This window comes from Siphateles boraxobius, unplaced genomic scaffold (genome assembly GCF_051911475.1).
Source record: "Siphateles boraxobius isolate OS27281-9 unplaced genomic scaffold, OSU_SipBor_1 41, whole genome shotgun sequence".
Lineage (NCBI taxonomy): Eukaryota > Metazoa > Chordata > Actinopteri > Cypriniformes > Leuciscidae > Siphateles > Siphateles boraxobius.
In genome coordinates this window covers 25,335,231-25,361,578 of record NW_027509042.1, presented here as the reverse complement: position 1 = coordinate 25,361,578, position 26,348 = coordinate 25,335,231, and the positions used below count along the sequence as shown (strand labels likewise).

Genomic DNA, 26,348 nt, shown 5'->3' with positions numbered 1-26,348 from the left:
AAAGCTGCCTTAATCTTCTTAATCCATATTGTATTTGTTTTAAATGGAGTTTAGCATGACATGAGGTTGAGTAAATTATTTAATTTATTTTGATTGAGATATCCAGGGTTGCTTTCTGCATTTCATGCAAAATATGCAGAAACTTCTAGGTGCCGAGTAGTAACTTCCAAAAAAGAAAATTGTGTTGTAGACTTAAAGTATATAAACTGCTGTCAGAAATCATGACACAATGTGATTAAACAATCATCTGAAAATAGCCAGCAAAAAAGATGCTCTTGCCAGGGAAACTAATTGTGATCTAAAATATCTAATTGTGACCATCAAAATGTCCTTACCTTCACATTTGGCAGGCAGTACCTATAAACCACTTTTATGCCCTATTCAATGTGTACTAGAAATTGCTGTTGGGTTCCCTGCTGTGTGACAACAGGCAGGGGGAGGAGGAGGGGGAAAGACTTGGTTAAAATGTGGTGCATGAAAACAAGCTAAGGTTACGGGTTCAAATGTGGTGCATGAAAACAAGCTAAGGTTACGGATCTCATTGCTAAGTTGGCTGAGTATCGTTGGGGTGTGACTTCAGATCACACCCACTCATCTTCCAATTCAGTCATCTGAACTATGAGACGACAGCCTCTTAATATAGTCTATAGCAGGGTATATATATAGGGTACACACAGAGTCCTGACTTCAGACCAACTTCTGAACGACTGTCTAGGAAGAATCACTACATTAAGAGACGAACAGAGAGACTGACCAACTGCTATCATCTTCTAGACCATCACCTTGGAAAAAAAAAACTTAAGAAACTTCTTAACCCTATTCTGCTGAACGTTTTAGCCAGATTGAGAATTGGTACAGAATTTCTCATCCTATCTTGGAAAAAAGAATAATAAAGAATGAAGTTCTACCAGTGTCCAGTCACCCACACCATGCGGTTTGAGGGCTGCAATCCAAATGCCACTGGTCCAGTTTCATGCTCTTGTTCTCAGACTTCCATCAAACCTGTTCGCAATGTTCACTTTCCCAATGACATAGTGTTTCAGGATTATGTCCGTCAAGGAGAGCTGGAGAGAATTGGACGCTTCATTAGAACCAGAAAAGTGCGCCTGGACACAATTTACCATTCAGGTAGGAAAACCAACTACTTGTATACTGAGTTAAGTCTGCAAGGGAAAGTGAATCTTTGTTCAGAATCAACTAGATACTCTGCATGAAAGTAATTAAAATGCAATACTGATAACAAAAGCATTCCCTGATCTCAAATAAAGGCTTATCCTATTGCATTAGCAATGCCATTTTTTGTCTAGGCAGCTCATATTCTTGATAACCTAATCGTCAGTGTCTCAAGCTTTAATCCACCGATAATTGTGCTGTCTGAGCCTGTCCTTTAAAATTAACTTCTTGCTTATCGTCCAGGCATGGCAGCCATTCATGAGGCAGTCCTATCTGGAAACCTGGATTGTGTGAAGCTTCTGGTAAAATTTGGGGCTGACATCACCCAGAGAGACGAGGACAGATGGATTCCCCTCCACATGGCCTGCAGTGATGGCTTTCCAGAGATAGCCAAGTAAGTGAACTGCTCAATTTAAAAAAAAAAAAAGTGAAACTGCAGGAAGATTTAAATAAATAGTTTTTGTTTTCAGGTTCTTACTTTCCTTGGGTGCAGACACCGAGGCTGAAAATGACTGTGGGGAGAAGCCTGCTGATCTTATTGAGCCAGACTGCAAAGAGCTGCTTGAACTTTTTGGTGTCGGTGGTGACTGAACTTGCATCCCCTACCTGAAACGGAAGTTCTTCTGATTGCTCTCCTATTTTGTGGCAGTTGCCACATTAAAAGTATGAAGCCATCAAGGGAGTGGAACAGCCACTGTGTATACAGCGGTGCTGTAGTTGAGACACCCTGACAGTGTCTCACATAATTGTCTGGTCCTGTACATTTGGATCAATGACAGCGATTAGAATGTGAGTTGCACTTGCCTCCGCAGGAAGGAACTCTTCCAGTGAGACGATGCAGTGTGTTCTTGCTCTAAGCTAATGTGAATCACAACAGCTTTTATGTCAGTTTGTTTGCTAGTTAATGCTTTCTATTGTGACATTTTTTTAGTAGTAGATCGATGCACTGTTGTGAGAGTTTGATAAATCACCTTGTTATTGTGTATTTTTTTTTTTTCATTTACATGTAAAACCTGCTACTGTACAGAAAGTCTTAGTTTTATACATACCTTGTTTAAAAGTTTTATACATAAAAAATACATATATATATGTCATGTTTACTACTTTACTATGTTTACTACACCCTACTTTTTTCTCTCGAAGAAACCGTTTCACACTCTAAAAAATGCTGGGTTGTTTCAACCCAAATTTGGGTAAAATGTGGACAAACCCAGCCATTGGGTTACATTTTTTAATTTTAATTTTAACCCAACGGTTGGGTTTGTCCATATTTAACCCAAATTTGGGTTAAAACAACCCTGCATTTTTTAGAGTGCAGTCAGATAAACGTCACAACAGGGAAAGTTTAGCTCCTTACACAATATAAATTGTTTTCACTTGTATTTATGCCACTGTTCTTGAATAACATTTGCTATACCTATATAAGGTCTGTTTCTGAAATTACCTCATTTGTATTCTAAAAGGCGCACATATGTAACTGAAGATAAGCTGCTCTGCAGAGCCATGGGTGGAGCGTGAACTCCAGCTCCACCTCTCTAGATGTAATTTAGGCGTGAGGGGTGGAGCTAGAAGGTCCGACCACACCTTTTACTGTCTGTGGTCCCTACCATACTCTATCCCTCCAGAGGGGAAGCTGGTTGAACCATAGGTTGAACGCGGATATGCTCTGGTGAACGAATCGCGAATGTGCTGTAGTAGGGTACTGATGGGAAGCCATTTCCGTAAACTGATTATTTGCTAAACTTGAGAATCGGACCATTACATTTAAGCTAGTGATTCTTTTAAGTGTTCATGAGTCGACGCCATCGCTTGCTTCCAGACATCCCAGCGTGGTAGTATACATTGTTCCAATAAAACAAGTGTTCTGTTTTATGTTTTAATTTGTGTATGTATGTTATTTTTGCGTTTATAACGTTTATAGGTCTGTCTCCAATTTGAGTTTGCAGAATTCAGCTTAGAAAAACAAAGTAAACAATTGAAGTACTAAATTTACATTTCGACCCATCGGTAACATTTCGATTCTTGTCTGTTCAATATTGGTCCTCGGCTCATTAGCTGCTACGCATGTCAGACATGGGTGAAAGAGACGGTTCCTGGTTAAATGTGACAGAGTACTACCATACCACTTCTTTGAATTCAGACCAATTTCTTTGATTCACTGAAAAGGTCCGATTCAACAGATTCGTTCTCCAGTTGTTGTGCGAGACTCCCCTCAACACAGCCGTATACGTTCAGGATCGTTTTTGCTGGAACAAAGGATTTAAACGCCAATTTGTAAGTTCCAAATGCTCATACGTTTTAATCAAATTAATTGTAATATATTAGTTACGTCGAGTCGATCTTGTTTAAACGCTTTTTATGGGGGGGGGGGGGGGGGTATTGATGTTAGCTGCTAAGCTAGTCAGATATTTACGAAAATAGTATGTAGCCTTCCCTTATCGGACAATAAACACATTTGCTATTTCAATTACATGTGGCGGCAAACTAGTGTTTGTTTGTTTGCGAGACTGACCTCAAAATGACAGCACGTAAAAAAGAACAGACCACTGCTCTAAAAGCTATTGCTACTTTGCCAGGTTTAAACTGCCTGCTTTTGTGCTTTGACACTTCCTGGAGAGCAGTTCCCTAAAAAACACAAATAATCAGGTAATTAACTCTGTGTTGTTAATTTAACAATGACGCCTTTCACAGTGGGTCTGACACTTTAGTGTCATAGGATTGATTTAATAAGTGTTAAACTGATGCATGGTGATTTTGACAGTGTTGTGGGCAGCTCTCCACCCTCAAGCATGGTTCAAAATTTTAAGCAGATGTCTGGAGACTGTTCCCCAACCAACACTGAGGAACTACTCACACCAGCTCACGAGGAAAATGTGCGGTTCATACATTACAGTAAGTTGCTTCATAAGAATTTAGGAAATCCTTTCAAAAGTTAGAGATAAAAAAAAAACATAGATAATCAGTGGCCCATCAAAAATAATCTGTCTGTATGTTGTTTGGGAATTAGAGTTTTATATAACATCAACACTTCTTCCAACAGCTTGGCAGCGTGTGATGAGAGAAATGCAGACTTGCCAGGGAAGTGAAAACAATAACCAGGGACCTCAGAAGTATGTGGAAAGGATGCCAAACCCTGCACTGAGCTGTATGTTCAACTGGATGACTTTTGTCCTGGGAATTGTATTTTATTAATTATTTATCCCTCTAAAATGTTCCTTTATCAATAATGTTTGAAATATTTGGCAGAGCTATCTGCTGTTCTCTGATTTTCCTTGCTAGGGGGAATGTGTCTTTTAACAAATGTGTGCATTTTCTTAAAGACTCAACTGAAATAGTATGCATGCATGCTCTCTAACTGTTTGTTTCTACTCTTCAGCTTTTAGACCAGTCGACTTGAATGATGTGAAAAGGAGAAACACACAAGACTCCGAGAAGTCTTTATGAATTTTTAAATCTATCCAGCGTACAGACTGATACAGCCTAAACTTCTTGCCTGCACTGATTTTATTCAGACCGTTTATCTGCTGATCCATATCCATTCAAGTGATAAGCCTTGTTCATTGATGCCTACTTCGTCCAATGTATAAGAACAAATGATTCTCCCTGACATAACGTTTCTATAATCCTAATTGCTTTTTATAGTGCTGCAGACATTATTTTCATGTAGCACTTTTTTTCTTCCAAGAATGTATATTTTTGTAGGCCAAACCAGAAAGTTATCATCACCCTAGTTCCCTAGACAAAAACCCATTAAGATTTTTTCCATTGGCTTTTGGATTGTTGCTGAAAATAAGCTGTGACCAACAAAAGGTTATGATTCTTATGTTTTGTTCAATGTGAATATCTTCACAAATTAACCCAACCTTTATGAATTTTGAAGCCTTAATACCATTGGCAGAAGTAAAAAGCTAAACGTTGGCTATAAACTACACTACAATCTCATGACTTCAATGTCACCACCATTAAGTTTCCAAAAATTTTTATAAAAAAAAATTATTTCCTTGAAAGGCTGTTATAATAGTTTTCAAGAGTGATATTATAAACTCATTTAGGCTGTAAAAGAAAAAGATAGAGTAATTACCTTACTTGTGTGATGACTTTTAATGGTTAACTCTGTAATCCCATTTAACCACATGTTAGCAACTGCCTTTTTCAAGACAATTATTAGATTTTTAAAAAAGCACAAAGGAATATAACTGATGTATTTTATGTCGTGAAATAAAACAGAAATATCTTGAGCTTGTGTTACCTTACTTCAGGCATTTAACCAAAAACCCATTCAAAAAACATATTGATCCTAATTCAGGAAGTGCTAAAATGTTTGGCCTTCAAAAATGAATAATCCCTGCAGCACTCTCTATTAATGCTCATGTAAAGATGCATATAGGGCAAAAAGTATGTCTTTTAGATCTATGATTATCACCCATACAAACCAACAAAATTATTCACAAAACTTACCAAAAAAAATGCTATTTGTCAATGGCTTAATGCCATTTTTCATTAAAATTATTCCATGGCCACATTATTTTTCTTCAAATTTTGCAAGGAAACGGAAAAGATTGGATCATGTGCTCATAGGAAAACGGAACCTGTTATATAAAGAACTGCTATTTTTTTATTTTATTTTACTAAATTCAGGAAGTGCCCAGTATGTTTTATATTTTAATGAAGGGTTTTAAACGCAATTGAAATATTTTCATTTATCCAGGCTTACAATTTTCATTAGCTAGGTTTGTGAAATGAAAACATAGACCCCTGGTTTCACAGACAATTAAGACTTGTCCCAGACTAAAATGGATGCTTGAACTGTTTTAACCGAAAGTAACGTGAACTGGTATCCTTTAAAATCTGTCAGTGCCACTGCTTTGTCAAGATGCACACCAGTAATGTTTTTTTTCTTCCAAAGGCATGTTTATAAAAGCTACTTTATAGTCCTAATTGAACTAAGGCCTAATCCTGGCTTAATCTAAGCTCTGTCTGTGAATCATGGCCTGAAAATACCTAAATTACTGATGTAGTTTTTTTTTTATATAAGAAATGGTGGTTGTAGGGCAATTTGTTCAGTGGTTCAAATTACTTCCAACCATATATTACTCTTCTGTCATATTAAATATTTTCATGTAGCACCTTTTCTCCCAGGAATGTATGTTGTTTCTGAAAACGCAATGAAATACGGTCATTTTATCTCTATTTGAATTCCATTTTTTAAATCCTTTTTGTTTGGTTCCTATTCATATTCACTTTCCACAGATTTTCATGATTACTTTGTTTACATTAGTAAAACTGAAAGTTGCACAAATATTAAAACACTCTGAATACCTTCTTGGTTTACAGATGTCTGTAAGAAGAATACAGCACAAAGATTTGGACTAGATGAATGCATGTTTAGTCTGAATAATTGCATTGTTTTCACTCAACAACAGGGATATGCCAGTGCCACTCTTTTGAAAGTCATATTTCTATGGCTTAATGCTTTCTTATTTCAGTTCCTCACATCCTTCAATATTTCTGCATTAGTTTTTTTCAATACCTTTGTCAGTTGTACAAGTTGTATGTTGGCAGCTTGCATATTATTTGTTATTAGAGTCAATTATTTGGTCAGCCTATAAATATATGATGCATGTCAATATGTAAGAATACACTATTTAAAAATAATTTAGTATACATTCATTAGTGAGCTTCAGAGAGGTGCTTGTTATGAATTATTTTATAAGAATGATTATAATTAAGAATTACCATATGACTTACAGACAATCAAGGCAGATAAAATCTCAATACATCTGGACATATATGCAAGCTACATTTTACAAATTACAAAAATGTTAAGATTTTGAAAATGGTATCAATTTTAAATGGTGGGAGTTTCCTTGTCAGTTATAAGATATGCACAAATGCATACCATTGTCAGTATCCTGTGACATTCTGTACTGTTCATAATTTAAAACGACTGTCTCTTTGACTGCCAATCGCATTCAGCTGTTTTGTACAAAACCATACCAACGATTTTTAAATATGAAAGTAATTTTGTGGGATATTTAATCACAAAAAAAAAAAACATAATAAACAAACAAAAGAAACAATCTGTGGTGCATTTATTTGATCTCCTCAGGAAGTGTCTCCCCTGAATAAAAAAAAGAACATTTATTACTGTGATAGAAGTCATCCAAAGATCACTTTTAAGAACGTATACAGAATTCACACTGAAAATCCAAGAGTCGTGCTGTTGTCTGACAGGTGACCTCACTCTTTAAACTTCCATTCCTGACGGCACATTGGGCACTGCTGCTGTACTTGTTGAGAATTTAGCCACTTCAGGATGCAGTGCATGTGGAAACAGTGAGAGCACTGACCCCAAACCAAAGGGCAGTCATCTCCTGGGACCTTACCTGATAAAGCCAGAGAGTACATTTCATTTTCTTACACTGAATATGTATGGTTCAATTACACAAAACAAATTGCACAAATAAGTATGTGTTGGAACTAAAACAGTAGGATATCATTAGGATTAAAACAAGATTTCATGAGAAAACTGAAAAGGCACAGGTGGAACTGTATACTTTGTCCACGATACACTGAAATCAGGTTACCCACAGTCTGGGCAGCATCCATTGAAAGGCGCTCGACAGATGCCACAGTTCTCATCATTGGCCACCCACAACCAGGACGCCACACCATTCCACTGTTTTATTTTAACCTTCATAACTTCTGGAATTGAAAAAAAAAAACAGAACAGAGTTTTGTTTTTTGCAATTATTTCAAAAACACCTTGATATCACCTTTATACCAATGAATTATCTGAGGCCGGATGCCCAAACACAGCAATTATGTTAAGACAGTGTCTTAAGTTCTAGTATGAACCACTAGCAGTTAGTCAGGAACAGTCAGTCTTTCTTTTCGGTACCAAATTAGGCTAATCTACGTTTTTATGAAACTGATTTAAAAAAAAGCTATGAATAGTCTTAAAGAAAACTTGTAAGACCAGTCTTAGCGGTTTATGCAACTGGCCCCTGGACTTTTCCAGTCCTTTGTGAGTACTGATTGAAAAATGATTTGTAAAAACATTTTGTGGAGACTGCACTCACGAATAATAATTTCACGTCCTTGGATATATATGATGGTACTGGATGAATAACATGTTTATGTACCCAGTTATTTACATGGTAAATAATTCAAAAATACCACAGAATATGTCATGAAAATGCTTCTCATCACAATACTATGTCAAAACATTGTACTGTATGATGTTATTCTTTTTAGTAGTTTTTCTTTTTGCTGACATATCCACCCATGTCAGCTCAGCTATGAGTGAAAACACTAGCCTGATGACACGACCGTATTACGAATCTAAACATGTGGCGTGTCCTTGCATGATCGATGATTAAATTATTAAAATGTTTTAATGATACTGACCCACAAATGTATAAACATTGATCAATCTCTCTACGTCGTTGTTTTCACATCAATATCATCTCATCTCCTCCTATGGTGATGCGCGCGCAATACATGCAGCTTGAGCTCAGCTTTCTGGCTTTCTTCGCGCTCTCTTCTTTTACTATCTATGCTTTCAAGCCAGCTGAAAGCAAGACACCGCCACCTACTGTGTGGGAGATTTTTAGCTTAACAAACCAGATAACGTTAGTAACAAAGCCCGTATTAGACATTCTCTGATAGTAATGAAAATAAACAAATACTTTTAAGAACTTAAAAGTTTTTTTTAAAGTTTTTTATTTCAGATACATGTTTTCACCATCGACTGCAAAAAAGTTTTTTTTACAGCTCGATTTGTCTTCCTTAGCTTTGGCTTAGGACAAAGAAGTACTGTATATGGCTCTGGGACAAAGGAGGAGGAGCGAATCCGGAAGTGTGGCGTCTCCTAGCAACGGTGATTCAAAGTAAACACTGCTGGTCTCGCGCTGCTAAATGGTCACAGCACAGAAATAACATAAAACAATTATTTAACCAGAATAAAATGAATCATTACTTCAGCTGAAAAATTTTGGATGTAGTATTGCTAATTGAACGATTAATATTACATTTGGGGGAAATACTGCTTCATAACAGTTCTCTGCTAACGTTAACGTTACTCAGGAACAAGATACAACGGAAACAGGTGACAAATTAAAATAAAATGACTCTGTCATATCCTGCCTATTTATTATATATACTTATATATGTGTATGTCAATGTTGTATTGCTTTATTTATGACTATGAAGAGATGGAAAGCGGTGAGTGTGATGGAGGTCTGCCAGAGGATCAGACGAACAGACCGGAAGAGGCTCTTGGTGAATTTACTGAGCCTAAAGAGGTCTAAGTCTTACACGAACCTTTATTATTCTAAAGACATTCATCATACAGATGGTATCAGAGTTGATAACAGCCTTTTTTTACTTTAGTTTGTCAATTTTCCCGAAAATCAGGGCAAATAATGTGAACTCAAGTTTTTAAAAAATATTTTAATATGCATATTTTAATGTAGAGTGGTGTTTGTTATTGAATTTATTTATAGGGGGAATCGATGGAGCTTTCAGACAATTATGACAGAGACATCGATCATGCTGGGACCAGTGGATACTTTCAGTTGGACAATTCTGGTATGTTTCATGTAACAACCGTAGGATTACCTATATTGAAGGATTTACTCCTATTACACGTTTTGTTTTGTTTATGTGCAGATATAAACAACAGGTTGACACCTGTTATACCACAGCACACTCTCCAGCTGGAGATCAGTGGCATTGAGGCAGAAAGTAACGTTAGAATTGGAGAGGAATATGAGGAAGAGGAAGAAATTGTGGTGCTGGATCCTGAGCATGTGTGTAAACCTAATGTGTTTTTTTCCCCAAAGCAGTACATTTTTCATATTTTTAAATACATTTTCTGATGCCCCTTGTTCTTTTTTAAAATTTTCAACTCGTTAGCCTTTAATGAGAAGATTCCAGTCTGCATTGAAAAAAACCCTCAGTAATCAGGTGGAGCGATTGCACCTTGAGCACCGCGAGAAGGTAAGAAATCTGTCAAAAAATGATTGGTAGTTTCATCTAAAAGTGATTGATATGGGTATTTCTTCATATAACTACACATGCATACTGGCCAGAAATTACTGATTCTGTTCATCGGGAAATATATGCACACACTTGCATACCAACAGAGGCCAAGGATACTGATCATTATTGCTCTACTTCAGATAGTAGTGGAGAAGGCAGAGGCCCAGAGGCGCCATGAACTAGCTGAAGAGGTATACATGGTCCACAAGATGTTGGCCAGACTCCAGGCCTCTCTGGAGGCAAGTCATGAGTCCAATGCCCAGACTGTTGCTCATCGTAGACAGGCCCAAGACCAGCTGGATGGGGTAAAAAAACAGTACCAAGATATTGCCAGTCAGGCCAAAAAACAACAAATGCAAGGTGAGAACATCTATCAAACTGTGTTATTTTGGTATTAATTATGAACTATTCAAGTTTTTAGAAATTTATTTTTATTTCATTTTTTTTTAGTTCAATTTTAGTTTTTAGTTTTATTTTGTAATTTACACTTATTTCAGTTAGTTGCCAAGGCAACATTTCTAATTTTAGTTTAGTCAATGTTTTTTAATGTAATATTTGTATTTTATTACAAAATTATTACATTAACAAAAATGTTTAGTTTTAGTTAATGATAATAACCCTGCTATTAACAAAAATAGTGAGAACAATTTTTACAGTAGAGAACATTTTCCTCTAAAAAACATCACATTTCAAGATAATTATTTAAATAATTGCGATAATTGAATCTCCAGTTGTTAATTAGTTCTAATCTCTCAAATAAATGAATCTGTGATTGGCAGATTGAAAATTATTTGAAAATCATAATTTTACAATTCTGTTTGTTGACGCCAGTGGTGCAGACAGAAAATCTCTGTAAGTCTTGCCATGATCATGTGCTCTCTTCATAGTCTCGGAATTACAATCTAAAGTGGACAACCTGGCCCTAAAGTTGCTCTACATGCAGGAGGCCAATAGTGGCCTGCGTTCGGACATCAAAGCAGTAATGAATGCTTCACACAAAGTCCAGAAAGAGAGAACTCAGGCAGAAGAGCAAAAATATCAGCAGGTGGAGTTCTACAGCAATATGGCCATTTCATGTGTTTTAGAACATATTAATAACTCTCATATACCTAATTTAAACAGAAAATGATAAAACGACTTCTCCCCATGTTATTTGAAGCTCTAGTAGATGTTTGTTTATACACCTCTCTCTCTTTCTCTCTGTCAGGATCTTTATGTTGAGCGTTTGACCAAGCATGTGGAAAAGCTCTCAGAGCAGATCTCTTTGTATGAGGTTCAGATCATCGCTCAGACTGATCAGGCAAAGGCTGCAAAGGAAGCTCTTTCTGAGGTAAGAAACCTCTGCAACAGATCATGTAAAGCATACACACTCAAATTTGATGAATTTAGTTATGAATTTTAAGCGCTATGAATGCATTTCACTGGATACTGCACGTAACGTTTTAAATTTTAAATAAGGGTCAACAACACCGACTTTTAAAGTAAATTTCCATACTGTTCCATTAGTAAATTTAGTTCCATTAGTAGCATTAATTCTGCCTTTAAATGGAGTCAGATTAGAGTTCATAATTTATATAATAACATTCATCAATAATGAATGCCGGAAGTCCCCAGCGCTCCATTGAAAAAGAATGGGATCATGTCGCTTTGACGCTGCGTGTCACTGGCGGTGTGAACGGGGCTTAAGGCTGCATATCTCGGCTGCCACGTCATCAAACGTCACTGAAGGCCATCTCAATTTTTAAGGATCCCTGGACAACAACCTTCGTTTCACATCTTTGATTCGGCCTGTTTTTAAGGATGCATCAGATGTATCCTCCGTGGCTGTAAATCACCCACAATCCTTTGCAGACATTCCAATTCAGGAAAATAAACTGAAGGAGAACGAGTCGGTGCTGAGCTTGTCTGAGTTTATTATGAAATGTAAGATAAAAATAATGCTTTCGGACATGAAAGCATAGATGTTATCTTTTGTTTTGCTGAAAATTAATCGCTAACACTAAACTGACAATAACTTAAAGGGACTATGTGTAGTTTTTTAGGTATTTTATTATCTAAAATCAATATTTTTATTCATAGATATGTCCTCAACGGTGTTGAGGCAAATACCTCTGCCAATTATCTGACTTATTCTCGTAAACGAAGAATTTATTATCTTTATATACATGTGACGGGTAGGTCCACGGAGGCTTCCATGTCGTTCCGCCATCTTGAAAAACTATAATAGCAGAGAGGGTCAAAAAGTACTAGGCCAACACATTTCCACAACGCGTTTTCGTTCAGAGCCAGCGTCACGTAATTGAAAGCAGCAGAAACGGAGGAGCAGAGCAGTGAGAGGCGCTTGTCACTGCCCCGGCAAGTTTAAAAGGCTGCATTGCACTGTTATTATTCATACTGTAACATTCGTTTGTTCGTTGTGTCACGTTGCAGTTTGTTTTAAATAACAAACCTGTTCACCCGAAGGAAAACTCGACGAAGTGCTATTAGAAGACATCCTGTCATAGCTTTTTGGTACATAACAGCTACCGTAGATGCAACACGCATTTGAAAAAGCGAGGCGCTGGAGCGCACAATTCGTTTGAATACAAAATACAATTTCACCACTAGATGGGAGAAATTCCTACACAATTTCCCTTTAAGCCACTGGGAGACGGCTGTCATTAACTGTATTGCATTAATAAAAAGCCAGTTAATATAAAGATTTGAAATACAGTATTTTTTCAAAATTAAGTTTTAACAGTATTTTCGTGCCGTGACTTTGGGGGCGGGAACATGTGTGACTAGATGTGTTAAATGCTGCTCTCTTTTTGTGGATTACTTGCATGTGGATTTATTAAAGACTGCCTTTCATCTTCATCATCATGTTCGTGTACTTTCTACAACACAGCATTGTGACACATATAAAACCTTCAAATTTTAACACTTTCATAATTCAAAGTTCGTCTTGACAAATCTCTTTTAGTGTATTAAATTGCACTTAGTTTAAGTTCCTTGCTACCTCCATTCAAAATTAATTTTAGATTTAAAAACTTAATTGTAATTTTAAAATGCTTCTAAATTCAGTTCTGAATTGCGCACAACCCCTGCCTGGCACATCTTACAAAAATATGTGCATAAATAAACATTGCCATATGTCACCCATGAACCCGTGTGTGTACAATAGGCGCAGCTGGAACTGGACTCAGTGACTGTTGAGCGTAGGCAGTTGCTCCAGCAATGGAACAGCAGCCTGTTAAGGATGAGGAGGAGGGATGAGGCTTACACTGCAATGCACGAGGAACTGAGGTGAACATGATGCTCATGATGTTTGAGTGTGTATGACCCAGACAACAGTATTGATTTGTATTGACGTCCCTCTTCCAGGCTGGCCAATGATCAGGTGCGCTCTCTGGACACAGAGTTTGAGGGCTATAAAAAGTCCATCACAAAGGTGGAAGAGCAGAATGAGCATCTCACTCTGCGTCTGAACCGAGCCCAGACTGACTCCACCACCTCACGCAAACTCATCACATACTCCCAAAACCACCAGGAAGTCCTACAGGCCCAGTACAGCACATATACGCGAATGCTGCAGGAGACAGAGAAGACCCTCAGCACATTGCGTGGGGTACGTCATTCACATCATTCTACAGTACAAATATTTCAACTGCTTGATGAGCACCAGTCTGAAGGTTATATTTGGGACCTATGTATTTCTTTCTCTTTCAGGACCACGAGGTGCGTCAGTCCGAGTTCAAGGCTCTCAGGAAGCAGATGGAGAAAGAGTCTGCAGTGTGCTTGGACCTGGAGGACCAGATCATGAACAAAATGCAAGAGCAGCTTACTCACAATAATGCAGCAAAGTACTCACGCCGATTGGCTGATAAAACTGTAGGACACAGGAGAGAGAAGGTAGGATGCTGTTAGCTAACCCATAAATACTCACCACTCATTAAATTATTGTCATAATTGCACATTTATTAATATGTAACTACTTTATATAATGTGCCTCTCATATAACCAAACTTCACAGTGCAAAAAAGTTAACTTTCATACATAAGAGCCATTATTGTCGTTGAATCTCACAAATAAACATGTCATATTTCACACCAAAAGAAAAAGAATATGAAATTATATTTTGTAATTTATATATTTTTTTAAATTAAACCTATTTTAGGATCATTACAGGTTTTTTTTACACATTTTTGTGACTTTATGTTCCTAACCCCCCACCCTTAATCTCATTTGTGTTAGGTATCTGTACGTGTTACTTCTCAGTCCACACCTCCCCCATATTACTGTATTACAGTAAAAAAATATTGAGTTTATTTTTCATCATAAATGAATTGTAGTACAACAACTACTACCATGATGTTTAAATACTTAGTCGCTTTGGATAAAAGCGTCAGCTAAATGAATAAATGTAAATGTAAATGTAAATACTTTACAATTTAATCCATCATCATTATATAAATATTAGATTGTAGTAATTACAACTAAGTTGATTAAAGATGTTAACTTTTTCAACATTGCTTCCTTCCTGTTGCCCAATTTGAGAATGGCGCTAGCAATGCCGAACTGATCAAATTTTTTCTTTGAATGCAGTTTAAGTGTCACAAGTTGTTGTAGGCAAAGGAGAGGTTTTAGGTGAGGATCTAAATGCAGCAGTCTTTACTAACCAAAACAAAAAACTCTGGAACTCTAGAATGCAACAGGAGCACAGGAACCAGAAAGTGTTCCTTTGCAGAATAGCAAACCAACCTTGACAGTGACAATAAAGGATTGAGAACTGAACTAGAAAAAGTTCGTCGAGACAAACTTTAAGTTGGCTTGTGAAAGTTTGGACCAGAAAGTTTAAAGAAGTTTAAAGTAGTTTGAAGTTTACATTAGTTTAATATGTAAATTAGTTTAAAGTGTAAATTAGTTTGAAGTTTAAAGTAATTTGAAGTTTTAATTAGTTTATAGTTTTAATTAGTTTAAAGTTTAAATAAGTTTAAATAAGTTTAAATTAGTTTAAAGTTAAAAGTAGTTAGAAGTTTAAATTAGTTTAAAGTTTAAAGTAGTTTGAAGTAGTTTGAAGTTTAAATTAGTTTATAGTTTAAATTAGTTTAAAGTTGAAATTTAGTTTGAATTTTAAAGTAGTTTGAAGTTTATATTAGTTGCTAGGGTGTTCTGGGTGGTTGCTAGGCAGTTGCTATGGTGTTCTAGGGTATTTTGGGTGGTTGCTATGGTGTAGCTAGGGTGATTTAAGGTATTTTGGGTGGTTGCCAGGGTGTTCTGGGTGGTAGCTAGGCAGTTGCTATGGTGTATTGGGTGGTTGCTATGGTGTTGCTAGGGTGTTCTAGGCTTTTTTGGGTGGTTGCTATGGTGTTGCTAGGATGTTTAAAGGCATTTTTGGGGGTTGCTAGGGTGTTCTGGGTGGTTGCTATGGTGTTGCTAGGGTGTTCTAGGGTATTTTGGTTGGTTGCTAGGGTGTTCTAGGGTAGTTTGGTTGGTTACTATGGTGTTGCTAGGGTGATTTAAGGTATTTTGGGTGGTTGCTAGGGTTTTCTGGGTGGTTGCTAGGCAGTTGCTAGGGTGTTCTGGGGGTTGCTATGCAGTTGCTAGGGTGCTCTAGCGAATTTTGGGTGGTTGCTATGGTGTTGCTAGGGTGTTTTAAGGTATTTTGGGTGGTTGTTAGGGTGTTCTGGGTGGTTGCTAGGCAGTTGCTAGGGTGTTCTAGAGTATTTTGGGTGGTTGCTATGGTGTTGCTAGGGTGATTTAAGGTATTTTGGGTGGTTGCTAGGGTGTTCTGGGTGGTTGCTAGGCAGTTGCTAGGGTGTTCTGGTGGTTGCTAGGGTGTTCTAGGGTATTTTTGGGTGGTTGCTATGGTGTTGCTAGGGTGATTTAAGGTATTTTGGGTGGTTGCTAGTGTGTTCTGGGTGGTTGCTAGGCAGTTGCTAGGGTGTTCTGGGGGTTGCCAGGCAGTTGCTAGGGTGTTCTAGGGTATTTTGGGTGGTTGCTATGGTGTTGCTAGGGTGTTTTAAGGTATTTTGGGTGGTTGCTAGGGTGTTATGGGTGGTTGCTATGGTGAACTATTTATGAATTTAAAAGTTCATAAGTGTATGAATTTATGAAAATTCATAAGTGTATGAATTCATGAGTTTATAAGTTTATGAGTTTATGTGTACGAGTTTATGAGTTTACAGTTTATAAGTTTAAATGAGTAAGAGTTCAGAGTTTATTAATTTATGAGTTTGAGTTCATAAGTGTATGAATTCATGAGTTTATAAGTGTATGAGTTTATAAGTGTACGAGTTTATGAGTTTAGAGTTTATAAGTTTAAATGAGTAAGAGTTCAGAGTTTATTCATTCATGAGTTTGAGTTCATAAGTGTATGAATTCATGAGTTCATAAGTGTATGAGTTCATAAGATTATGAATTCATGAGTTCATAAGTGTATGAATTCATGAGTTTATAAGTGTACGAGTTTATGAGTTTAGAGTTTATAAGTTTAAATGAGTAAGAGTTCATGAGTTTATAAGTGTATGAGTTTATAAGTGTACGAGTTTATGAGTTTAGAGTTTATAAGTTTAAATGAGTCTAAGAGTTCAAGTTTAGAGTTTATTAATATATTATGAGTTTAATAGTTTAAGTTGCCAGGGTGTTCCAGGGTATTTTGGGTGGTTGCTATGGTGTTGCTAGGGTGATTTAAGGTATTTTGGGTGGTTGCTAGGGTGTTCTGGTGGTTGCTAGGGCGTTGCTAGGGTGTTCTAGGGTATTTTGGGTGGTTGCTATGGTGTTGCTAGGGTGATTTAAGGTATTTTGGGTGGTTGCTAGGGTGTTCTGGGTGGTTGCTAGGCAGTTGCTAGGGTGATTTAAGGTATTTTGGTTGGTTTCTAGGGTGTTCTGGTGGTTGCTAGGGCGTTGCTAGGGTGTTCTAGGGTATTTTGGGTGGTTGCTATGGTGTTGCTAGGGTGATTTAAGGTATTTTGGGTGGTTGCTAGGGTGTTCTGGGTGGTTGCTAGGCAGTTGCTAGGGTGTTCTGGTGGTTGCTAGGCAGTTGCTAGGGTGTTCTGGTGGTTGCTAGGGTGTTCTAGGGTATTTTGGGTGGTTGCAATGGTGTTGCTAGGGTGATTTAAGGTATTTTGGGTGAATTCATGAGTTCATAAGTGTATGAATTCATGAGTTTATAAGTGTACGAGTTTATGAGTTTAGAGTTTATAAGTTTAAATGAGTAAGAGTTCAGAGTTTATTAATTTATGAGTTTGAGTTCATAAGAGTTTGAATTCATGAGTTTATAAGTGTACGAGTTTATGAGTTTAGAGTTTATAAGTTTAAATGAGTAAGAGTTCATGAGTTTATAAGTGTATGAGTTTATAAGTGTACGAGTTTATGAGTTTAGAGTTTATAAGTTTAAATGAGTCTAAGAGTTCAAGTTTAGAGTTTATTAATTTATTATGAGTTTAATAGTTTAAGTGTTGATAGAAGAGTGTCATAGATAGATTAGTTTATTAGTTTAAATGAGTCTCAATGGCTCATAGTACATAGAATGGCAGTTTGTATAATTTTATTATTAAAAAATAAAATGCCAAATGTGCAATGGCAACTATTAAATAGTTTAGATAGATTATAAATGATAGATAGCAATTTGATTGTGTCTAGGGCTTCAAGGAGTTTATATTTGAATTTTTGACAGTTGGGGTGTTTGATCTGAACATCCATCAATGCACGTCAGTGGGAGATTTTCTGAGTTTTAATAAGGAAAAACGTAAGTCCAATCAGTTAGAAAAGATAGCATGCCTAGTCAGAACAGTTTGAAGGTCTGAGCCGAGTTTGTAGTAGTTAAAGCTCTAGGAGGATATATATTTCTAAATTTAGGGTCAAAATAATAATAATAAAGATAGTAAAGGATTACTTTTTGAGAAAGAAAGAAAGATTAGTTAAGAAAAGAAAGAAAGAACAAAAGAAATAATAGAAAGAAGTAAAGAAAGATTAGTAGAATGAAAGATAGAAGGATTAGTCAGAAAAAAAGAAAGATGGATTTGTTAGAAAGAAAGATAGATAGAAAGATGGATAGATTAGTTAGAAAGAAAGAAAGAAAGAAACAATGATTAGTTAGAAAGAAAGAAAGAATGATTAGTTAGAAAATATACTTGAGAAAGAAAGAAAGATTAAATAGAAAGAAAGAAAGATTAGTTAGAAAGAAAGATAGATTAGCTAGAAAGAAAGAAAGACTAGTTAGGAAGAAAGATAGAAAAAAAGATTAGTTAGAAAGAAAGAAAGAAAGATTAGTTAGAAAGAGAAAGAAAGATGGATTAGTTAGAAAGAAAGATGGATTAGTTAGAAAGAAAGAAAGATTAGTTAGAAACAAAGAAAGATTAGTTAGAAAGAAATATAGATTAGAAAGAAAGATTAGTTAGAAAGAAAGATAGATTAGTTAGAAAGAAAGAAAGATTAGTTAGAAAGAAAGAAAGAAAGAAAGAAAGAAAGATTAGAAAGAAAGAAAGAAAGAAAGAAAGAAAGAAGAAAGATTAGTTAGAAAGAAAGAAAGAAAGAAAGAAAGAAGAAAGATTAGTTAGAAAGAAAGAAAGAAAGAAAGAAAGAAGAAAGATTAGTTAGAAAGAAAGAAAGAAAAAGTAAAAAAGAAAGAAAGAAAGAAAGAAAGAAAGAAGAAAGATTAGTTAGAAAGAAAGAAGAAAGATTAGTTAGAAAGAAAGAAAGCAAGAAAGATTAGTTAGAAAGAAAGAAAGAAGAAAGATTAGTTAGAAAGAAAGAAAGAAAGAAAGAAAGAAATATTAGTTAGAAAGAAAGAAAGAAAGAAAGAAAGAAGAAAGATTAGTTAGAAAGAAAGAAGAAAGATTAGCTAGAAAGAAAGAAAGAAAGAAAGAAGAAAGATTAGTTAGAAAGAAAGAAAGAAATAATTAGTTAGAAAGAAAGATTAGTTAGAAAGAAAGAAAGAAAGAAAGAAGAAAGATTAGTTAGAAAGAAAGAAAGAAAGAAAGAAAGAAAGAAGAAAGATTAGTTAGAAAGAAAGAAAGAAAGAAGAAAGATTAGTTAGAAAGAAAGAAAGAAAGAAAGAAGAAAGATTAGTTAGAAAGAAAGAAAGAAAAAGAAAGAAAGAAAGAAAGAAAGAAGAAAGATTAGTTAGAAAGAAAGAAAGAAAGAAAGAAAGAAAGAAGAAAGATTAGTTAGAAAGAAAGAAAGAAAGAAGAAAGATTAGTTAGAAAGAAAGAAAGAAAGAAAGAAGAAAGATTAGTTAGAAAGAAAGAAGAAAGATTAGCTAGAAAGAAAGAAAGAAAGAAGAAAGATTAGTTAGAAAGAAAGAAAGAAAGAAAGATTAGTTAGAAAGAAAGAAAGAAAGAAAGAAAGAAAGAAAGAAAGAAGAAAGATTAGTTAGAAAGAAAGAAAGAAAGAATTAGTTAGAAAGAAAGATTAGTTAGAAAGAAAGAAAGAAGAAAGAAAGAAAGAAGAAAGATTAGTTAGAAAGAAAGAAGAAAGATTAGCTAGAAAGAAAGAAAGAAATAAGAAAGATTAGTTAGAAAGAAATAAAGAAAGATTAGTTAGAAAGAAAGAAAGAAAGAAAGAAAGAAGAAAGAAGAAAGATTAGTTAGAAAGAAAGAAAGAATTAGTTAGAAAGAAAGATTAGTTAGAAAGAAAGAAAGAAAGAAGAAAGATTAGTTAGAAAGAAAGAAAGAAAGAAAGAAGAAAGATTAGTTAGAAAGAAAGAAAGAAAAAGAAAGAAAGAAAGAAAGATGAGTTAGAAAGAAAGAAAGAAAGAAAGAAAGAAAGAAAGAAAGAAAGAAAGAAAGAAGAAAGATTAGTTAGAAAGAAAGAAAGAAGAAAGATTAGTTAGAAAGAAAGAAGAAAGATTAGCTAGAAAGAAAGAAAGAAGAAAGATTAGTTAGAAAGAAAGAAAGAAAGAATTAAATAAGAAAGAAAGATTAGTTAGAAAGAAAGAAAGAAAGAAAGAAAGATTAGTTAGAAAGAAAGAAAGAAAGAATTAGTTAGAAAGAAAGATTAGTTAGAAAGAAAGAAAGAAGAAAGATTAGTTAGAAAGAAAGAAAGAAAGAAAGAAAGAAGAAAGATTAGTTAGAAAGAAAGAAAGAAAGAATTAGTTAGAAAGAAAGATTAGTTAGAAAGAAAGAAAGAAAGAAAGATTAGTTAGAAAGAAAGAAAGAAAGAAAGAAAGAAAGAAAGAAAGAAGAAAGATTAGTTAGAAAGAAAGAAAGAAATAAAGAAAGAAGAAATATTAGTTAGAAAGAAAGAAAGAAAGAAGAAATATTAGTTAGAAAGAAAGAAAGAAAGAAAGAAAGAAGAAAGATTAGTTAGAAAGAAAGAAAGAAAGAAAGAAGAAATATTAGTTAGAAAGAAAGAAAGAAAGAAGAAAGATTAGTTAGAAAGAAAGAAAGAAAGAAAGAATTAGTTAGAAAGAAAGATTAGTTAGAAAGAAAGAAAGAAAGAAAGAAAGAAAGAAGAAATATTAGTTAGAAAGAAAGAAAGAAAGAAAGAAGAAAGATTAGTTAGAAAGAAAGAAAGAAAGAATTAGTTAGAAAGAAAGATTAGTTAGAAAGAAAGAAAGAAAGAAAGAAAGAAGAAAGATTAGTTAGAAAGAAAGAAAGAAAGAAGAAAGATTAGTTAGAAAGAAAGAAAGAAAGAAAGAAAGAAAGAAGAAAGATTAGTTAGAAAGAAAGAAAGATTAGTTAGAAAGAAAGAAAGATTAGTTAGAAAGAAAGAAGAAAGATTAGTTAGAAAGAAGAAATATTAGTTAGAAAGAAAGAAAGAAGAAATATTAGTTAGAAAGAAAGAAAGAAAGAAGAAAGATTAGTTAGAAAGAAAGAAAGAAAGAAAGAAAGAAAGAAGAAAGATTAGTTAGAAAGAAAGAAAGATTAGTTAGAAAGAAAGAAAGATTAGTTAGAAAGAAAGAAGAAAGATTAGTTAGAAAGAAGAAATATTAGTTAGAAAGAAAGAAAGAAGAAATATTAGTTAGAAAGAAAGAAAGAAAGAAAGAAAGAAAGAAAGAAAGAAAGAAAGAAAGAAAGAAGAAAGATTAGTTAGAAAGAAAGAAAGAAAGAAGAAAGATTAGTTAGAAAGAAAGAAAGATAGATTAGTTAGTAAGAAAAGAAAGAAAGAAAGAAGAAAGATTAGTTAGAAAGAAAGAAAGAAAGAAAGAAAGAAGAAAGATTAGTTAGAAAGAAAGAAAGAAAGAAAGATTAGTTAGAAAGAAAGAAAGAAAGATTAGTTAGAAAGAAAGAAAGAATATTAGTTAGAAAGAAAGAAGAAATATTAGTTAGAAAGAAAGAAAGAAAGAAAGAAAGAAGAAATATTAGTTAGAAAGAAAGAAAGAAAGAAAGAAAGAAAGAAAGAAGAAATATTAGTTAGAAAGAAAGAAAGAAAGAAAGAAAAAGAAAGAAAGAAAGAAAGAAAGAAGAAAGATTAGTTAGAAAGAAAGAAAGAAAGAATTAGTTAGAAAGAAAGATTAGTTAGAAAGAAAGAAAGAAAGAAAGAAAGAAAGAAGAAAGAATAGTTAGAAAGAAAGAAAGAAGAAAGATTAGTTAGAAAGAAAGAAAGAAGAAAGATTAGTTAGAAAGAAAAAGAAAGAAAGAAAGAAAGAAAGAAAGAAAGAAGAAAGATTAGTTAGAAAGAAAGAAAGAAAGAAAGAAAGAAAGAAGAAAGATTAGTTAGAAAGAAAGAAGAAAGATTAGTTAGAAAGAAAGAAGAAAGATTAGTTAGAAAGAAAGAAAGAAAGAAAGAAAGAAAGAAAGAAAGAAAGAAAGAAATAAAGAAAGAAGAAAGATTAGTTAGAAAGAAAGAAAGAAGAAAGATTAGTTAGAAAGAAAGAAAGAAAGATTAGTTAGAAAGAAAGAAAGAAAGAAGAAAGATTAGTTAGAAAGAAAGAAAGAAAGAAGAAAGATTAGTTAGAAAGAAAGAAAGAAAAAGAAAGAAAGAAAAAGAAAGAAAGAAAGAAAGAAAGAAAGAAAGAAAGAAAGAAAGAAAGAAAGAAGAAAGATTAGTTAGAAAGAAAGAAAGATTAGTTAGAAAGAAAGAAAGAAAGAATTAGTTAGAAAGAAAGATTAGTTAGAAAGAAAGAAAGAAAGAAAGAAAGAAAGAAAGAAAGAAGAAAGAATAGTTAGAAAGAAAGAAAGAAGAAAGATTAGTTAGAAAGAAAGAAAGAAAGAAGAAAGATTAGTTAGAAAGAAAGAAAGAAAAAGAAAGAAAGAAAGAAAGAAAGAAGAAAGATTAGTTAGAAAGAAAGAAAGAAAGAAAGAAAGAAAGAAAGAAAGAAAGAAAGAAAGAAAGAAAGAAAGAAGAAAGATTAGTTAGAAAGAAAGAAGAAAGATTAGTTAGAAAGAAAGAAGAAAGATTAGTTCGAAAGAAAGAAGAAAGATTAGTTAGAAAGAAAGAAAGAAAGAAAGAAAGAAAGAAAGAAAGAAAGAAAGAAAGAAGAAAGATTAGTTAGAAAGAAAGAAAGAAGAAAGATTAGTTAGAAAGAAAGAAAGAAAGATTAGTTAGAAAGAAAGAAAGAAAGAAAGAAGAAAGATTAGTTAGAAAGAAAGAAAGAAAGAAGAAAGATTAGTTAGAAAGAAAGAAAGAAAGAAAGAAAGAAAGAAAGAAGAAAGATTAGTTAGAAAGAAAGAAAAAGAAAGAAAGAAAAAGAAAGAAAGAAAGAAAGAAAGAAAGAAAGATTAGTTAGAAAGAAAGAAAGAAAGAAGAAAGAAAGATTAGTTAGAAAGAAAGATTAGTTAGAAAGAAAGAAAGAAGAAATATTAGTTAGAAAGAAAGAAAGAAAGAAAGAAAGAAAGAAAGAAAGAAAGAAAGAAAAAAGAAAGATTAGTTAGAAAGAAAGAAAGAAAGAAGAAAGATTAGTGAGAAAGAAAGAAAGAAAGAAAGAAAGAAAGAAAGAAAGAAAGAAAGATTAGTTAGAAAGAAAGAAAGAAGAAAGATTAGTTAGAAAGAAAGAAAGAAAGATTAGTTAGAAAGAAAGAAAGAAGAAAGATTAGTTAGAAAGAAAGAAAGAAAGAAGAAAGATTAGTTAGAAAGAAAGAAAGAAAGAAAGAAAGAAGAAAGATTAGTTAGAAAGAAAGAAAAAGAAAGAAAGAAAAAGAAAGAAAGAAAGAAAGAAAGAAAGAAAGAAAGAAGAAAGATTAGTTAGAAAGAAAGAAAGAAAGAAGAAAGAAATATTAGTTAGAAAGAAAGATTAGTTAGAAAGAAAGAAAGAAGAAATATTAGTTAGAAAGAAAGAAAGAAAGAAAGAAAGAAAGAAAAAAGAAAGATTAGTTAGAAAGAAAGAAAGAAAGAAGAAAGATTAGTTAGAAAGAAAGAAAGAAAGAAGAAAGATTAGTAAGAAAGAAAGAAAGAAAGAAAGAAGAAAGATTAGTTAGAAAGAAAGAAAGAAAGAAAGAAAGAAAGAAAGAAAGAAAGAAGAAAGATTAGTTAGAAAGAAAGAAGAAAGATTAGTTAGAAAGAAAGAAGAAAGATTAGTTAGAAAGAAAGAAAGAAAGAAAGAAAGAAAGATTAGTTAGAAAGAAAGAAAGAAAGAAAGATTAGTTAGAAAGAAAGAAAGAAAGAAAGAAAGAAGAAAGATTAGTTAGAAAGAAAGAAAGAAAGAAGAAAGATTAGTTAGAAAGAAAGAAAGAAAAAGAAAGAAAGAAAGAAAGAAAGAAAGAAGAAAGATTAGTTAGAAAGAAAGAAAGAAAGAAGAAAGATTAGTTAGAAAGAAAGAAAGAAAGAAAGAAAGAAAGAAAGAAAGAAAGAAAGAAAGAAAGAAAGAAAGAAGAAAGATTAGTTAGAAAGAAAGAAAGATTAGTTAGAAAGAAAGAAAGATTAGTTAGAAAGAAAGAAGAAAGATTAGTTAGAAAGTAGAAATATTAGTTAGAAAGAAAGAAAGAAGAAATATTAGTTAGAAAGAAAGAAAGAAAGAAAGAAAGAAAGAAAGAAAGAAAGAAAGAAGAAAGATTAGTTAGAAAGAAAGAAAGAAAGAAAGAAAGAAGAAAGATTAGTTAGAAAGAAAGAAAGATAGATTAGTTAGTAAGAAAAAAAGAAAAAAGAAATATTAGTTAGAAAGAAAGAAAGACAGAAAGAAAGAAGAAAGATTAGTTAGAAAGAAAGAAGAAAGATTAGTTAGAAAGAAAGAAAGAAAGAAGAAAGATTAGTTAGAAAGAAAGAAAGAAAGAAAGAAAGAAAGAAAGAAGAAAGATTAGTTAGAAAGAAAGAAAGAAAGATAGATTAGTTAGTAAGAAAGAAAGATAGATTAGATAGATAGATAGATAGATAGATAGAAAGAGATAGATAGATAGATAGATAGATAGATAGATAGATAGATAGATAGATAGATAGATAGATAGATAGATAGATAGATAGATAGAAAGAGATAGATAGATAGATAGATGGATAGATGGATAGATGGATAGATAGATAGATAGATAGATAGATAGATAGAAAGAGATAGATAGATAGATAGATAGATAGATAGATAGATAGATAGATAGATAGATAGATAGATAGATAGATAGATAGATAGATGGATAGATAAGTTCATTAGTACATATAGAATGGTAGTTTAATTGAGTCTTGGGCTTCAGGGAGTTTAGATTTGAGTTTTTGTGTTGTACACTGCTGGGCCACCGTAGCCTTGGCTCAATTTGAACTGTTGCAATGAAAGTCAATGGGATTTTTATGATTTTTAATATTAATTTTTAAGAAATCTGAAAGTCAAATCAGTCTGTAAAGATATAGCACACTAAGTCAGAACAGTCTGAAGGTCTGACCCGAGTTTGGAGTTTGTAGAGTTAAAGCTCTAGGAGGAGTAGCAGTCAGAAAATTTTGGTTAAGAAAAAGAAGAAGAAAAAGAATAATAATAAGTTTAAATAGGATTTCAGTAAGTTGGCTTTCACAAGCCAACTTAATAATAAGTTTAAATAGGATTTCAGTAAGTTGGCTTTCACAAGCCAACTTAATAATAAGTTTAAATAGGATTTCAGTAAGTTGGCTTTCACAAGCCAACTTAATAATAAGTTTAAATAGGATTTCAGTAAGTTGGCTTTCACAAGCCAACTTAATAATAAGTTTAAATAGGATTTCAGTAAGTTGGCTTTCACAAGCCAACTTAATAATAAGTTTAAATAGGATTTCAGTAAGTTGGCTTTCACAAGCCAACTTAATAATAAGTTTAAATAGGATTTCAGTAAGTTGGCTTTCACAAGCCAACTTAACTAAACAGGGTATATATATATATATATATATATATATATATATATATATATATATATATATATATATATATATATATATATATATATATATATATGACCATGATTTTGAGGTGTAATACAGTATGACCTGAATGTGTTCTTGACAGGTTTCATAAAATTCAAACCTGCATTGTATGTGATTTCTTAGGAGGCTCAGTTAACTAAAGTGGAGAATGACATCAACACGGTAACGCTAGAGGGGCAAGAGGTGGTGACACATCTGGATGCTCTTGTTGCATTTCAAGCTGAACTTGAGCAAGAAATGAGCCAGCGACACTTGCTGCTGTCTTCTCGCGAGACAGAGATTGCTAAACAAGTCACAGAGATTGAGCGAAAGCAGGCCACGATCAGCATCTACAACAAGAAGATCAAGGATATTGTGTCCAGCACTGGGGTTAGTCCACACATTTCACACTCAGTTCATGTTTTAATGTATGTATGTTTTGAAAAAGACATGGACCTCCCTTTTCTCTGTTGATTACAATAAGTCATAGCATCCATCTAGACTATTGCATTTCATATTGTAGCTACTGTAGATACTGCATATTTACACTGTCAAATGTGTGTGTGAAAGCAGCATGAAGACCTAGGTCCTCTGGAGATCCATGCAGCCACCTTGTCTAAGGAGCTGGAGGAAGTTACTGTTGACATTAAAGAGCAGCAGCAGTTGTGGCTTTGGCAGCAGGGGGAGTTAGTGAGATTCAATCAGGAAAAACAGGCCCACGGCTCTTCTGTACAGATCCTACGAACACAACTCACAACACTGCAACAGAGCAAGATCAGGAAAGAGAGTAGGTACCACTTTACACACATATAACAAACACTTTTATTACACACATGTTCTATAAACTCTGTAAACTATTTCTGCACCGATAGTTGTATTAGTATTAGTATAATAATGATGATGACTATAAGTTTCCT

General features: G+C 33.6%; 4 protein-coding genes across 6 annotated transcripts in view; 3 read left to right on the top strand and 1 right to left on the bottom strand.

The window, feature by feature from the left end:
- Positions 1–650: 650 nt before the first annotated feature.
- Positions 651–3,050, top strand: ppp1r27b (protein phosphatase 1, regulatory subunit 27b). Its single transcript, XM_077199044.1, has 3 exons — positions 651–1,128; positions 1,417–1,567; positions 1,644–3,050. The coding sequence occupies exons 1-3, from the start codon at positions 897–899 to the stop codon at positions 1,762–1,764; spliced, it is 504 nt and encodes a 167-aa protein (XP_077055159.1). The 5' UTR covers positions 651–896; the 3' UTR covers positions 1,765–3,050.
- Positions 2,868–7,250, top strand: LOC143706768 (mapk-regulated corepressor-interacting protein 1-like). Of its 2 annotated transcripts, XM_077199045.1 has the most exons (5): positions 2,868–3,005; positions 3,340–3,447; positions 3,935–4,065; positions 4,214–4,318; positions 4,550–7,250. In XM_077199045.1, the coding sequence occupies exons 1-5, from the start codon at positions 2,965–2,967 to the stop codon at positions 4,615–4,617; spliced, it is 453 nt and encodes a 150-aa protein (XP_077055160.1). In that variant the 5' UTR covers positions 2,868–2,964; the 3' UTR covers positions 4,618–7,250. The 2 variants fall into 2 exon arrangements, with proteins under 2 accessions (XP_077055160.1, XP_077055161.1); XM_077199046.1 differs by lacking the exon at positions 3,340–3,447.
- Positions 7,249–8,718, bottom strand: anapc11 (APC11 anaphase promoting complex subunit 11 homolog (yeast)). Its single transcript, XM_077199047.1, has 3 exons — positions 8,584–8,718; positions 7,765–7,878; positions 7,249–7,559 (listed from the first exon to the last, which is right to left on the bottom strand). Exons 2-3 carry the CDS (start codon positions 7,871–7,873, stop codon positions 7,414–7,416), a joined length of 255 nt encoding a protein of 84 aa, XP_077055162.1. The 5' UTR covers positions 7,874–7,878; positions 8,584–8,718; the 3' UTR covers positions 7,249–7,413.
- Positions 8,719–8,777: 59 nt separating this feature from the next.
- The window catches only part of ccdc40 (coiled-coil domain 40 molecular ruler complex subunit), a 47,312-nt gene continuing 29,741 nt past the window's right edge, over positions 8,778–26,348 (top strand). The window contains exons 1-13 of one of the 2 annotated variants that reach the window (XM_077198981.1): positions 8,778–9,283; positions 9,388–9,479; positions 9,681–9,765; positions 9,847–9,986; positions 10,093–10,176; positions 10,359–10,578; positions 11,106–11,263; positions 11,426–11,548; positions 13,382–13,503; positions 13,582–13,825; positions 13,927–14,109; positions 25,576–25,821; positions 26,005–26,218. In XM_077198981.1, the coding sequence (XP_077055096.1) occupies positions 9,390–9,479; positions 9,681–9,765; positions 9,847–9,986; positions 10,093–10,176; positions 10,359–10,578; positions 11,106–11,263; positions 11,426–11,548; positions 13,382–13,503; positions 13,582–13,825; positions 13,927–14,109; positions 25,576–25,821; positions 26,005–26,218 (1,909 nt within the window). In that variant the 5' untranslated portion in view covers positions 8,778–9,283; positions 9,388–9,389. The remainder of the gene's footprint in view (positions 9,284–9,387; positions 9,480–9,680; positions 9,766–9,846; positions 9,987–10,092; positions 10,177–10,358; positions 10,579–11,105; positions 11,264–11,425; positions 11,549–13,381; positions 13,504–13,581; positions 13,826–13,926; positions 14,110–25,575; positions 25,822–26,004; positions 26,219–26,348) is intronic. The other variant, XM_077198982.1, reaches the window with a different exon arrangement.